The 13,349-nt window shown below is 44.8% G+C and overlaps 1 protein-coding gene across 2 annotated transcripts in view; it reads left to right on the forward strand.

Moving 5' to 3' along the window:
- slc17a7a (solute carrier family 17 member 7a) overlaps positions 1-10,885 on the forward strand; it is a 22,622-nt gene extending 11,737 nt beyond the window's left edge. The window contains exons 4-13 of one of the 2 annotated variants that reach the window (XM_035533697.1): positions 171-285; positions 400-487; positions 887-973; positions 2,988-3,130; positions 3,235-3,381; positions 3,862-3,994; positions 4,751-4,861; positions 5,294-5,421; positions 5,702-5,771; positions 10,325-10,885. In XM_035533697.1, coding sequence (XP_035389590.1) covers positions 171-285; positions 400-487; positions 887-973; positions 2,988-3,130; positions 3,235-3,381; positions 3,862-3,994; positions 4,751-4,861; positions 5,294-5,421; positions 5,702-5,771; positions 10,325-10,614 — 1,312 coding nt within the window. In that variant the 3' untranslated portion in view covers positions 10,615-10,885. Of the gene's footprint in view, positions 1-170; positions 286-399; positions 488-886; positions 974-2,987; positions 3,131-3,231; positions 3,382-3,861; positions 3,995-4,750; positions 4,862-5,293; positions 5,422-5,701; positions 5,772-10,324 lie in introns of both variants that reach the window. The other variant, XM_035533691.1, reaches the window with a different exon arrangement.
- Positions 10,886-13,349: the final 2,464 nt, after the last annotated feature.

Here is a 13,349-nt window from a genome sequence, read left to right on the forward strand (position 1 = left end):
TAGCTTTGGTGTTTTACACTTATCTGAGGTATTTTTTATGTAGCTGAGGTATTTTTGAGGTATGTTTCATGTAGCTGAGGTGTTTTACATGTAGCCGAGGTATTTTTCACAGTGTGTTTGTGTGCCTCATGCAATGTACTTACATTCTGAGGTGATTTCTCATTTCTCAGAGTGTTTGGTTTTGCGATTGTGGCCACGTCCACTCTGAACATGCTGATCCCGACGGCAGCGCGTGTCCATTACGGATGTGTCATCATGGTCAGGATATGCCAGGGTCTCGTGGAGGTATGCCACCTGTTCAAGGATCCCAACCTCTCTACCCTCTACTGAAGCAGTAGTCCATACACTTTCCCAGGTTCTTTCAGGTAGAATTATTTCCCCTCACTGCTCCACCCACAGGGTGTGTCATATCCTGCGTGCCATGGGATCTGGTCCAAATGGGCTCCACCCCTTGAGAGAAGCCGATTGGCCACAACAGCATTCTGTGGTGAGACAACAACCAGTAACATTTGAGTTGAGTGTTCAGGTCATGAGTAATGTCCTTTCAGACTGGCAGTGAGAATCCTGTGATTTGGCTTCAAATAAACCAAGTCCAACATACTTTACACACTTATTTCACTGTTTTAACTGTCAACTGAAGCAATTGTCAATTGTTTTAATTGACAAGCAGTTAAAATTCTAAAAGGTCACATACAATAATCTTGTGTTCAGTACTTTTAGTTTTTCCTGATCAACCAAAGAAACTAAAAAACAAAAAGTAAATATTTAATTAAAAACATCAGCAATATAAATGACAGATGTTAAATGTCATTGTGGCTTTATTTTTGAATGGTTTTGTAATAATGACAATGGTATGTCTCTCTCTCTCTCTGTGTGTGTGTCTCAGGGTCATATGCTGGAGCTGTAGTAGCAATGCCTCTAGCTGGGATATTAGTGCAGTATTCCGGGTGGTCCTCTGTATTTTATGTGTATGGTAAGAGTCTACCTCTTACAAACACACACACACACACACACACACACACACACACACACACACCATCCAATCTTCATATACTCCAGTCTGAAACATCTACAGTGCCTCCAAGTAGTATTCAACCCCCTGCAGACTTTGCAGGTTTACACATTTGGAGTTAACTTAGCATTGTGAAATTTGGACTGTAGATGGGAATGGACATGTGAAATGCACTGCAGCAAAAAAGAATGTTATTTCTCTGTTTATTTTATTTTTTTAATTTTGCAAAGTTTACCAGAGGGTCAATTATTATTCAACCCCTCAAACCACCAGAATTCTGTTTGGTTCCCTCAAGTATTAAGAAGTAATTGAGGCATTAAGAACAATGAGCTTCACATGCTTGGATTACTCATCAGTTTTTTCCCGCCTTTTCTGACTATAAAAGCCCCTCCCCAAACAAGTAAACAGCACTCATACATGGTCAACATGGGAAAGACTAAGGAGCATTCCAAGGCCATCAGAGACAAAATTGTGGAGGGTCACACGGTTGGCAAGGGGTACAAAACCCTTTCCAAAGAGTTGGGCCTACCTGCCTCCACCATTGGGAGCATCGGAAGTGGAAGGCTTATGGAACTACTGTTAACCTTCCACGGACTGGACAACCTTTCAAAGTTTCCTTCTGTGCTGAGGCCAGGCTTGTCCAAATGGTCAAGGCTGACCCAAGGACAACAAGGAGGGAGACATTGGTTTCAATAAATATCATAAGTAACGTACTCCACCGCAATAGTCTCCGTTCCAGGGGAGCTTGTAAGGTACCTTTACTTTCAAAGCGTCATGTCATGGCCCGAATAAAGTTTGCTCAAGATCACTTGGAGGACTCTGAGGCAGACTGGTTCAAGGTTCTCTGGTCTGATGAGACCAAGATCGAGGTCTTTGGTGCCGACCACACCCGGGGCGTTTGGCGAGAGGATGGCACTGCATACGACCCCAAGAATACCATCCCTACAGTCAAGCATGGTGGTGGCAACATCATGCTGTGGGGCTGCTTCTCAGCCAAGGGGCCCAGCCATCTGGTCCGCATCAACGGGAAAATGGATAGCACAGCCTACCTGGAGATTTTGGCCAAAAACCTCTGCTCCTCCATCATTGATCTTAAGATGGGTCATCATTTTATTTTCCAACAGGACAACTGCCCCAAGCACACGGCCAAGAAAATCAATGCCTGGTTTAAGAGGGAAAAGATCAAGGTGTTGCAGTGGCCTAGTCAGTTTCCTGACCTTAATGCAACTGAAAACTAGTGGAAGGAGCTCAAGATCAAAGTTCACAAGAGATGCCCAAAGAACCTAGACAACTTGGAGAAGATCTGCATGGAGGAGTGGGCCAAGATTACTCCAGAGACCTGTGCTGGCCTAATCAGATCTTATAAAAAATGATTAATAGCTGTAATTGCAAACAAGGGTTATTCCACAAAATATTAAACCTAGGGGTTGAATAATAATTTACCCTAATTTTTATGTTTAAAATGTATTATAATTTATTGAGCACTTATACTTTTTGTTTGTAACATTTAGGCATCTGTTGATAAATGTTATTCTTGTTCAAAGTTTGAAGGCTCTAAAATATTTGCAACTTGTTGAATTTGCAAAATCTGCAGGGGGTTGAATACTACTTGGAGGCATTGTACACCTCCTGCATTTGTAGAAATGAGCCTGTTACTTTCTTAAGCTCAAACAAATAATTGCAGAAGTAAAATATGGAAGAATTTTCTGCCTTTGTGTGTTGTGAACTCCAAATGGTCAACTCAGTCACAGTCAACGCAGTCACAGTCAACTCAGTCACAGTCAACGCAGTCACAGTCAACGCAGTCACAGTCAACGCAGTCACAGTCAACGCAGTCACAGTCAACACAGTTAACACCATCACAGTCAACACAATCGGCTCCATCACAATCATCTCAGTCAACTCTGTGAGGAGTCATTAGGTTTAATAAGAATTGTTTTCTTTCTTCTCTCTCCTGTTCTGCTCTCTCTCTCAGGTAGTTTTGGGATATTGTGGTATCTCTTCTGGATGTTGGTGTCCTATGAGAGTCCTGCTGCTCATCCCACCATCACCCCAGAGGAGAGGAAGTATATTGAGGAAGCCATCGGAGAAACAGCAGGGCTTGTTAACCCCCTTCAGGTTCAAGCTCACACACACAGACATACAGACACACACAGACACACACATACACACACACACGCTGACTCAGGCGAGTGGATTCTGTTCTCTGCTCTGGATAGAAGTTCAGGACCCCCTGGCGTGACTTCTTCACCTCCATGCCTGTCTACGCCATCATCGTGGCAAACTTCTGCCGAAGCTGGACCTTCTACCTGCTGCTCATCAGCCAGCCTGCCTACTTTGAGGAAGTGTTTGGTTTCGAGATCAGCAAGGTGAGGAACACACACACACACACACACACGCACGCACAGACAAACACATACACTCATACAAACACACACACAGACATATATACACACACATACACTCATATACACACACAAATACACACACACTCCCACAAAAATTCCAAAAAGTGCAAGGTTTATGGAAGTATACGAGGATACAGCTCTTTATGCAAGAGGAAATATTACTACCCTGTTCACTCTGTTCACTCTCTCTCTCCCTCACCCTGTTAATCTCTCTGTGGCATGGTCTCTCTCTCTCTCTCTCTCTCTCTCACCCTGTTAATCTCTCTGTGGCATGGTCTCTCTCTCTCTCTCTCTCTCTCTCTCTCCCTCTCTCTCCCTCACCCTGTTAATCTCTCTGTGGCATGGTCTCTCTCTCTCTCTCTCTCTCTCTCTCTCACCCTGTTAATCTCTCTGTGGCATGGTCTCTCTCTCTCTCTCTCTCTCTCTCTCTCTCCCCATCAGGTGGGGTTGGTGTCTGCCCTCCCTCACCTGGTGATGACTATCGTAGTTCCAGTAGGTGGGCAGCTGGCTGACTACTTAAGATCACACAAGATAATGACCACCACCAACGTGAGAAAGCTCATGAACTGTGGAGGTGAGAGAGAGAAGAAGAAGTATTGAGTGACAGCGAGAGAGAGAGAGAGAGAGAAAGAGAGAGAGTGATCACTCCATAGAGGTGTCACTCTAACCTCAATAGAGGTGTAACTCTATAGAGGTGTCACTTTAACCTTCACAGAGGTGTCACTCCATAGAGGTCTCATTCTAACCTTTATAGAGGTGTCACTCCATAGAGGTCTCATTCTAACCTTCATAGAAGTGTCACTCTAACCTCCATAGAGGTGTGACTCCATAGAGGCAACACTCTTACCCTTATAGAGATGTCACTCTATAAAGGTGTTACTCTAACCTTCATAGAGGTGTCATTCCATAGAGGTGTCACTCTAACCTTCATAGATGTGTCACTCCATAGAGGTGTCACTCTAACCTTGATAGAAGTGTAACTCTATAGAGGTGTCACTCTATAGAGGTGTCACTCTTTTCTCCAACATGGGCAGATCTGGAGTATCGTACCCCAGCCCCACAGGGTCCTTCTTTACTAACCCTTGAACTCCAGCCCATTCTCTCTCTGTCTGAGGGGAGAGTAAATCAACGAGACATGAGACTGAATACAATGCAACCTGATAATCTCCCACTTCATACCACACTTACTGGTACATGAGCCCATGACATGTAGTAGTGTACTGTGGTGTTCTCTGTTACTGATGTTTGTGTGTGTGTGTGTGTGTGTGTGTGTGTGGTGTGTGTGTGTGTGTGTGTGTGTGGTGTGTGTGTGTGTGTGTGTGTTTTGCAGGATTTGGTATGGAAGCCACACTCCTGCTGGTGGTGGGTTTCTCTCACACTAAAGGAATTGCCATTTCATTCCTTGTACTGGCAGTGGGTTTCAGTGGATTCGCCATCTCAGGTTAGAACACATGACAGAGACTTGAACATACTACACATGATCTGTAATATAAATCACATGACCACTGTACATACCACACGTGATCCATAATTATGAAACCTTAAACGTGATCTCATTATTAACCCAGTGTACGCATGTGAGCACATTACCTGTAAGTCATGTGGTGGCTCAGGTACTGGACTAGTAATCAGATGGTTGCCAGTTCAAGTCCCAGAACTGCCAAGTTTCTACTGTTGGGTCCCTGAACAAAGTTGTGTTCAGTCAGAACTGTCACTTTGCTGAAAAATATAAATAACAATAGTGTAACAAAAATAGTAACATTTGTCCCAATGTATGTGATCAGTGAAGTGGAGCAGCAGAAAATTCCAGTGCACACACAGAACACTGCAGTCCCTCTCTGTCTCCCTCACTGATTCTCTCCCCTCTCTGCAGGGTTTAATGTCAATCATTTGGACATAGCCCCACGTTATGCCAGCATCCTCATGGGCATCTCTAATGGAGTGGGCACCTTATCGGGCATGGTGTGCCCTCTGATTGTGGGCGCCATGACTAAACATAAGGTATGTGTTGATAATAACACGCGCACACACACACACACACACACACACACACACACACACACACACACACTGTCATTTACTTTAGAGTCTGGGAAGGTGAATTTAGGGCACCAGCCCATTAAACTAGAATACGACGCTCTCAGCATCAGTCATGTGACCTGACACACTGCGCCGTCATCAGGCGTAAACAAATGTCCCGCATAAACTCCACTCTTCAGTCACTGCATCCGCAGGAACACAGCAGCACTTCCTGACTTGGTTTGTTTATTTGTCCCCACAGACACGGGAAGAGTGGCAGTATGTCTTCCTCATTGCATCGCTGGTACACTACGGGGGCGTTATCTTCTATGGTACTGCCTCACCAATCACACACTCTGATACGCACACACACACACGCACACACATGCTCCGATACGCGCACACACACACACACACACATATACACAAATATATACACACACACACACTCACACATACACAAATATACACACACACACACATGCACGCACATGCTCTGATATGCGTGCGCACACACACACACACACACACACACACATATACACAAATATATATACACACACACGCACACACATATACACAAATATATACACACACATACACAAATATACACCCATACATACTATGATACATATACACATACATGTACACAAACATATGCATACACACACTCTGATACACACATATACACACACAGACCCAGACATGCACATAAACATACACACATATATACACACACATATACACAAATATTCACACACACACGCTCTGATACACAGACACACACACACTCTGATACACACGCTCTAACACACACACATATGCTCTGATACACGCACAACACTATATACAAGCTCTGATATAGATATAGATATATAATATATATATATATATATATATATATATATATATATATATATATATATATATATATATATACACACATATATATATATATATACACACATATACACACACACACACTCTGATGTACACACACACACACGCTCTGATAAACACACACTGATATACATACACATACACACACACACTCTGATACACACACATATGCACACACACACACACACTCTGATACACACACACACACACACGCTGATGCGCACACACACTCTGATATAACACACACAAGTTTCAAGTTTCAAGTTTGGTTTATTTGTCACATACATAGTCATACACAGTATAACTCACAGTGAAATGGTTGAGAGAGCTCTGTCCAAACTGAGGAGAAAATACAGGAGTGTATAGGGAAATATATATCTATATATATACAAAATATATTAACAATGTATGTACAATATATGTATAGTATGTTTATATACACAATGTACAATGTATATATGGATATGTAAAAGTGTATGTACACAATGTACAGTTCCAGCTTACAATTGAATATTTACAGTTACAGTTTATCAGTTTACCTGATTCAGGGCCCGAATGGCCTGTGGGAAGAAGCTCCTCTTGAGTCTCTCTGTCTTGGTCTTCAGGGAGCGAAAGCACTTCCCTGACCTCAACAGAGAGAAGAGTCTATTGTTGGAATGGGTGGGGTCCTTCACAATCCTCCTGTCTTTGGTCTGGCACCGCTTGTAGTAGATGGTCTGCAGGTCAGGAAGTTCCGTATAAGTGATGCGCTCTGCTGAACGCACCACCCTCTGGAGTGCTTGTCTGTCCTGCTTGGTGCTGTTCCCAAACCAGACTATGATGTTCCTTGTGAGGATGCTTTTGATAGTGCGGGTGTAGAAGTTCCGCAGTACCTTGGAGGACAGTCTGAAGTCTTTTAGGCGTCTGAGGTGGTAAAGACGCTGACGAGCCTTCTTTGCCAGGGAGTTGGTGTGGCAGGACCAGGACAGGTCCTGCGAGATGTGAACACCAAGGTACCTGAAACTATCGGCTCTCTCCACCGTGGTTCCACTGATCCTCACAGGTTGGTAGTGCCGCTCCTGCTTCTTGCTGCTGTCCACGATCCGCTCCTTTGTCTTGCTGACGTTTAGGAGGAGATTATTTTCCTGGCACCAGTTTTCCAGCTGTTTAATCTCCTCCATGTAGGCCCTCTCATCGTTGTCGGAGATCAGGCCCATGACAACGGTGTCGTCAGCAAACTTGACAATGATGGTGGAGCTGGAAGTGGCTGCGCAGTCGTAGGTGTACAGTGAGTAGAGCAGGGGGCTTAGGACACAACCCTGAGGAGCTCCAGTGCTGAGGGTGAGGGTGGATGAGACACAGTTACCCACTCCTACTGATTGTAGTCTGTCTGTTAGGAAGTTGGAGATCCAGTCGCACAGGGATGGATGCAGTCCTAGATCCTCCAACTGAGTAGGGAGGGGATGATGGTGTTAAATGCTGAACTGTAGTCGACAAACAGCATTTTAACATAATTACCCCTCCCTTTGTCCAGGTGGGTCAGTGTGGTGTGGAGTAGATGTGCAATTGCATCATCAGTGGAGCGGTTGTGGCGGTATGCAAACTGCAGTGGGTCCATGGAGGCTGGCAGTGAAGATGTGATGAAATCTCTGACTAGATTCTGTCGTGTCCGAAAAGACCGGAAACAGTGCATTACCTTGTAGATTTTTATTAATCCAGAGCTCTGGAGATGTCACTTCACAGCACAGTGCAAGTGAGATCTGAAGCATAACTTTGCAACACAGAGACTTATAGTTTTCTTGCCTTGCGCCACTTCTGCTTTGTACTTTTCCATCTCAGCCGTCGCCTCTAACTGTCATGTACACGTCTTCTTGCACAATCGCACATATGCACGTCTAAGGCATTTCCTGTTATGTCTGCACATACAGCAATTATTTTATTAATTCAAGCATTAATCCTATTCCATTCTGCGCATTATTCTCTATTTGTGTAAGTGTAGCATTCATTTAGTTTATGCAACCCACAATTCTCAAAGCACTTCATCACGACTGATGTGAGGGCGACAGGGCGGTAGTCATTGAGGTCGGAGGGTCGAGGTTTCTTCGGGACGGGGACGATGGTGGACCGCTTGAAGCTGGACGGGACGATACCGAGCGTCAGGGAGAGATTGAAGATGTCGGTGAATACCGGTGCTAACTGATCTGCGCAGGCTTTGAGGACCCTCCCGCAGATATCGTCTGGTCCCGCCGCCTTCCTGGTATTCACTCTTTTGAACACTCTCCTCACGTCACTCTCCGTGATGATGAGAGGGCGCTGTTCTATGGTGGGCCCTGCGCATGCGCCGTTGGCTGCGCCGATAGCACCATTAGCGTTGTTAGCGTAAGAGCTGTTAGCATTAGCGCGGATAGATGTAGCCTCGAAGCGAGCGAAGAATGTGTTCAGCTCGTTCGCCAGACACTCATCCGCACTCATCAGTCCGATGCGCGCACAGACACACACACACACACACACACACTGTTATATACACACACTCTGATGCGCGCGCACACACACACACACACACACTGATACACACACATGCTCTGATACACACACACACAGAGTTATACACACACACACACACACACACACACACACACACTGATACACACATGCTGATACACACATTCTGATGTGCACACACACACTGATACACACACACGCTCTAATACACACACACACATGCTCTGATACACACACACTCTGATACACACACACACACACACACTGATATACACACATACATTCACACACACACTGATACACACACACTGATACACAGACATGCTCTGATACACACACACTGTTATACACACACACTCTGATACACACATACACACACACTCTGATATACACACACACACACATGCTCTATTACACACACACACACACACACACTCTGATACACACACACACACACACTGATACACATATACACACACACACGCACTCTGATATACACACACATGCTCTGATACACACACACACACACACACATGCTCTGACACACACACACACCCGCTCTATTACACACATACACACACACACTCTGATACACACACATCCTCTGATACACACACTGTTATACACACACACACACTGTTGCGCACACACACACACACACGCTCTGATACACACACACACACACACACGCTCTATTACACACACACGCTCTGATACACACACATACATTCACACACACACTCTGATACACAGACATGCTCTGATACACACACACACACACACACACTGTTACACACACACACACACTCTGATACACACATACACACACACTCTGATATATACACACACACACACACACAGATACACACACATACACACACACACACACGCACTCTGATATACACACACATGCTCTGATACACACACACACACACACACACACACCCGCTCTATTACACACATACACACACACACTCTGATACACACACATGCTCTGATACACACACTGTTATACACACACACACACACACTGTTGCGCACACGCACACACATGCTCTGATACACACATACACACACACACACACTCTGATACACACATACACATACACACACACACACATACACTGATACACACACACACTCTGATACACATACATACACACACACACACTCTGATACACACATACACATACACACACACACACATACACTCTGATACACACACACACTCTGATACACATACATACACACACACACACACACACACTCTGATACACACACATGCTCTGACACACACACACACACACGCTCTATTACACACACACACACACACACACACACACACTCTGATGCGTGCACACACACACACACACACTCTGATACACACATACACACACACACTCTGATACACACACATGCTCTGACACACACACACTCACACACACTCGAGCTAACTTTAACGAGACAGCCTTTATGCTCCTCTTTACCCTGCCCCTTTCCCAAGGTGTCTTCGCATCAGGAGAGAAGCAGCCATGGGCAGATGCTGAGAACACCAGCCAGGAGAAGTGTGGCATTCTGGGTGAAGATGAGCTGGCCAATGAGACAGAAGAGCTTTACAGGATGGGCGGGCAGTACGGGGCCATAAGCCATCCAGACGCCACTGGACCTGACGGGGGTGGAGCTGGGGGTGGGGCTGGATGGGTCTCCCACTGGGACAAAACAGAAGAATATGTTCAGCCAGTTGGTAGAAACAACTTCCTGTATGGAGGAGAGGAGGAGAGGGAACTCACATAGTGGGGGAAACATGTAGAACATGAGAGGAAGCAGACACGCGTAATGAACCAGTGGACCCAGTAAACCTGGCAGTCCTGCACCAGTATAGCCAGTAAACCTGGCAGTCCTGTTGTAGTTTAGCATGCCAGGTGATACTGTGTATAGGGAGTGAGAGTGAACTCTGTACGTTGTATGAATATGCCCTTACACATGCTATAGTACTGTGTGTGTGTGTGTGTGTGTGTGTGTGTCTGTGTGTGTGTGTGTGTGTGTGTGTGTGTGTGTGAGAGAGAGAGAGAGAGAGAGAGAGAGAGAGAGAGAGAGAGAGAGAGAGCAAGAGAGAGAGAGATTTGTAAATGATGGTGCCGTGTTTTAACTTCAGTATTTTCAGCTTCTGATAACATCACTTTAATGCCCTTATTCTAAGGAAGCATACGTTTGAATATTCCTGTGTGAATGCAGAGGTATTTGTGTATGTGTGTGTGTGTGTGTGTGGTGCACATTTGTGTTTTATCCATTCATCCATCTGTGCATGTGAATGTGTAATCTACCTGATCAAAAGCTTATCTGTATGTATGTGTGTGTGTGTGTGTGTGTGTGTGTGTGTGTGTGTGTGTGTTTCTGTGTGTATGTGAGTGTGTGTGTGTGTGTGTGTGGTGTGTGTGTGTGTGGTGTGTGTGTGTGTGTAAGAGAAGGAGAGAAAAAACTGAATTTACAAATACAACAAAAGATAAATAACTGCTACAACATCCTTAATATATCCCACATAGACACACGCACACACTTGGGAAAACATTATGTTCATCCTTCATCAACAAGGGCGGAATTCTGGAGTTGTTTGATATTCCGATTCCCACGCCGAAATTCACACCTCCTTTAGTCAGTCTGAGTGGTAACGCAGAGTGAATACTGCCCCTCTCCAACTTCAGTGTGATTTACATTTTCTGTTGTCTGTTTTTGTTCTTGTTTTGTGCTATTGTTTTTTTAAGATCCTTTCAGAACATTGTTTTTCCCCAAAATGTCGTGAAGGATATATACAATGATAGCGAATCCCTATGTATTTATTTTGGAAAATGAAAGAATGAAAATGTATTGTGTGTAAAGTGTACATGTGGCATTTCCTGGTGTGCAATAAAAGCGGATTAACTGCATTAATGGGATGGTAATTGTATGTTTTCTTTCTTTGCTTGCATACTGTTCTGGATATCACTGCTGACGTTAGGCGGACAAAAACTAAACGGCCAATAAATCCGAATTGTAAAAGAATAAAAGTGTTTGCTGTAATCAGGGCTGGGGCGCGAGCCAGACGCGCCGGTACTGCACGTGAACTCACGCGACGGTGTCTTGGTCCAGCACCTTCGCTTCACGCGCTTCTCTTTTTCCATCTCTCTTTCTCTTGTTGTTCGGTCTCTCTCCACCCGCTGAGGGCATCTGCTGTCGTCTAATCTTTGGCTAAAATCACGCAGATAATCCTTCCGCCCATCTGTGGCGGGGGCGCGCGGGCCTGTACTGCTGGTGACATCTAGAGCCACGGAATGAGTGCAGGCAAGGCAGTCAGGACGTTTAATTCCGACTTAACTCTTATCGTCAGTATTGGCTCACATGCATATGCAGAAGCGATAGAGTGGTCCTTGGGATTTTTGCTTAAAAATAAATACATGAATAAATAAATGAATCAATCCATCTATCCATCAATGAATCAGTGACTCGGTGAACACACGTATGTTGTGATATCAGGTGATTATGGCTGCGCGGCGCTCTGTCTGGAACAAACTAACGCGACGTAGCGCGGAGCAGCGGGGCTATTTTAACCGCCCTGCGCCGGTGCGCTGCTGCGGCACTCCTATAAATATCCCGGGAGAAACGGGCTAATGTAAAAGAGGAGAGGTGAAAGAGGTGAGGTGTTTATTGTGAGAGCACGAACGCAGCACAAGTGGTGTAGGACGCGGTCACACGCGGAGACGAGCTAGAGGCGCGTGTGGACACCCAGTGCAGTCGCGATTACTGGCCAGGAGGCTCTCCAGGAGGACGTGACAGGGCGCGTCTGTACGTCGCTCTGGATAAGAGTCTGATAAACGCAGTACATGTACACGTAGATGTAATTCGTACACTGTAAGGGAGATTCCAGATTTAACTCCCAAGGGCCCAAACTGTAGGGAGTCATGAATAACCTGCTGGCTGACCGTCAGAGAGCATGAAATGACAATACAAATGTTCAGCTGTGTGTGTGAATGCTTTTAATATTTCAAATATTTGTACGGAAAACTATCAACAATGTGGAATTAAACTGTTTACAAAAGTTGCCATGTCAACTGAAATACAAATGTAGCTATTTAACATTTACTATTTAGTGAGGTGATCTGAGTAAGACCCAGAAGTCCTATCCTCTTTCAGTCCTATTTGTATGATATTTGTATGATATTTGTATTTCGGATAACAGTGTCAGCTAAATAAATGTAAATTTAAAAAGTCTCCTGTGATACTGCAAGGCATTCTAAATGAGGTTGCATGACTCACATCACGTGGGTAGTGTGTCGCGTGAAGGGAGCACGAGGGATATCCAGTGTGCAAACAACGCACCGTAGAGGACAAGGATTTTCCATAATGCACTGTGTTGACATCTAAACCTCACAAACGTACAGCAGGTTAACGGGACACGCTTCTGGCTGTCCCACGTGCCTTCTGCAGCCACACAGGATGAATTTATATTTAACTAGAACAGCTAACTTTCATAGTCCTGGGCCATTTCTAATCAT

The sequence above is a fragment of the Electrophorus electricus genome, chromosome 1 (assembly GCF_013358815.1).
Source record: "Electrophorus electricus isolate fEleEle1 chromosome 1, fEleEle1.pri, whole genome shotgun sequence".
In the NCBI taxonomy this organism is placed as follows: Eukaryota; Metazoa; Chordata; class Actinopteri; order Gymnotiformes; family Gymnotidae; genus Electrophorus; species Electrophorus electricus.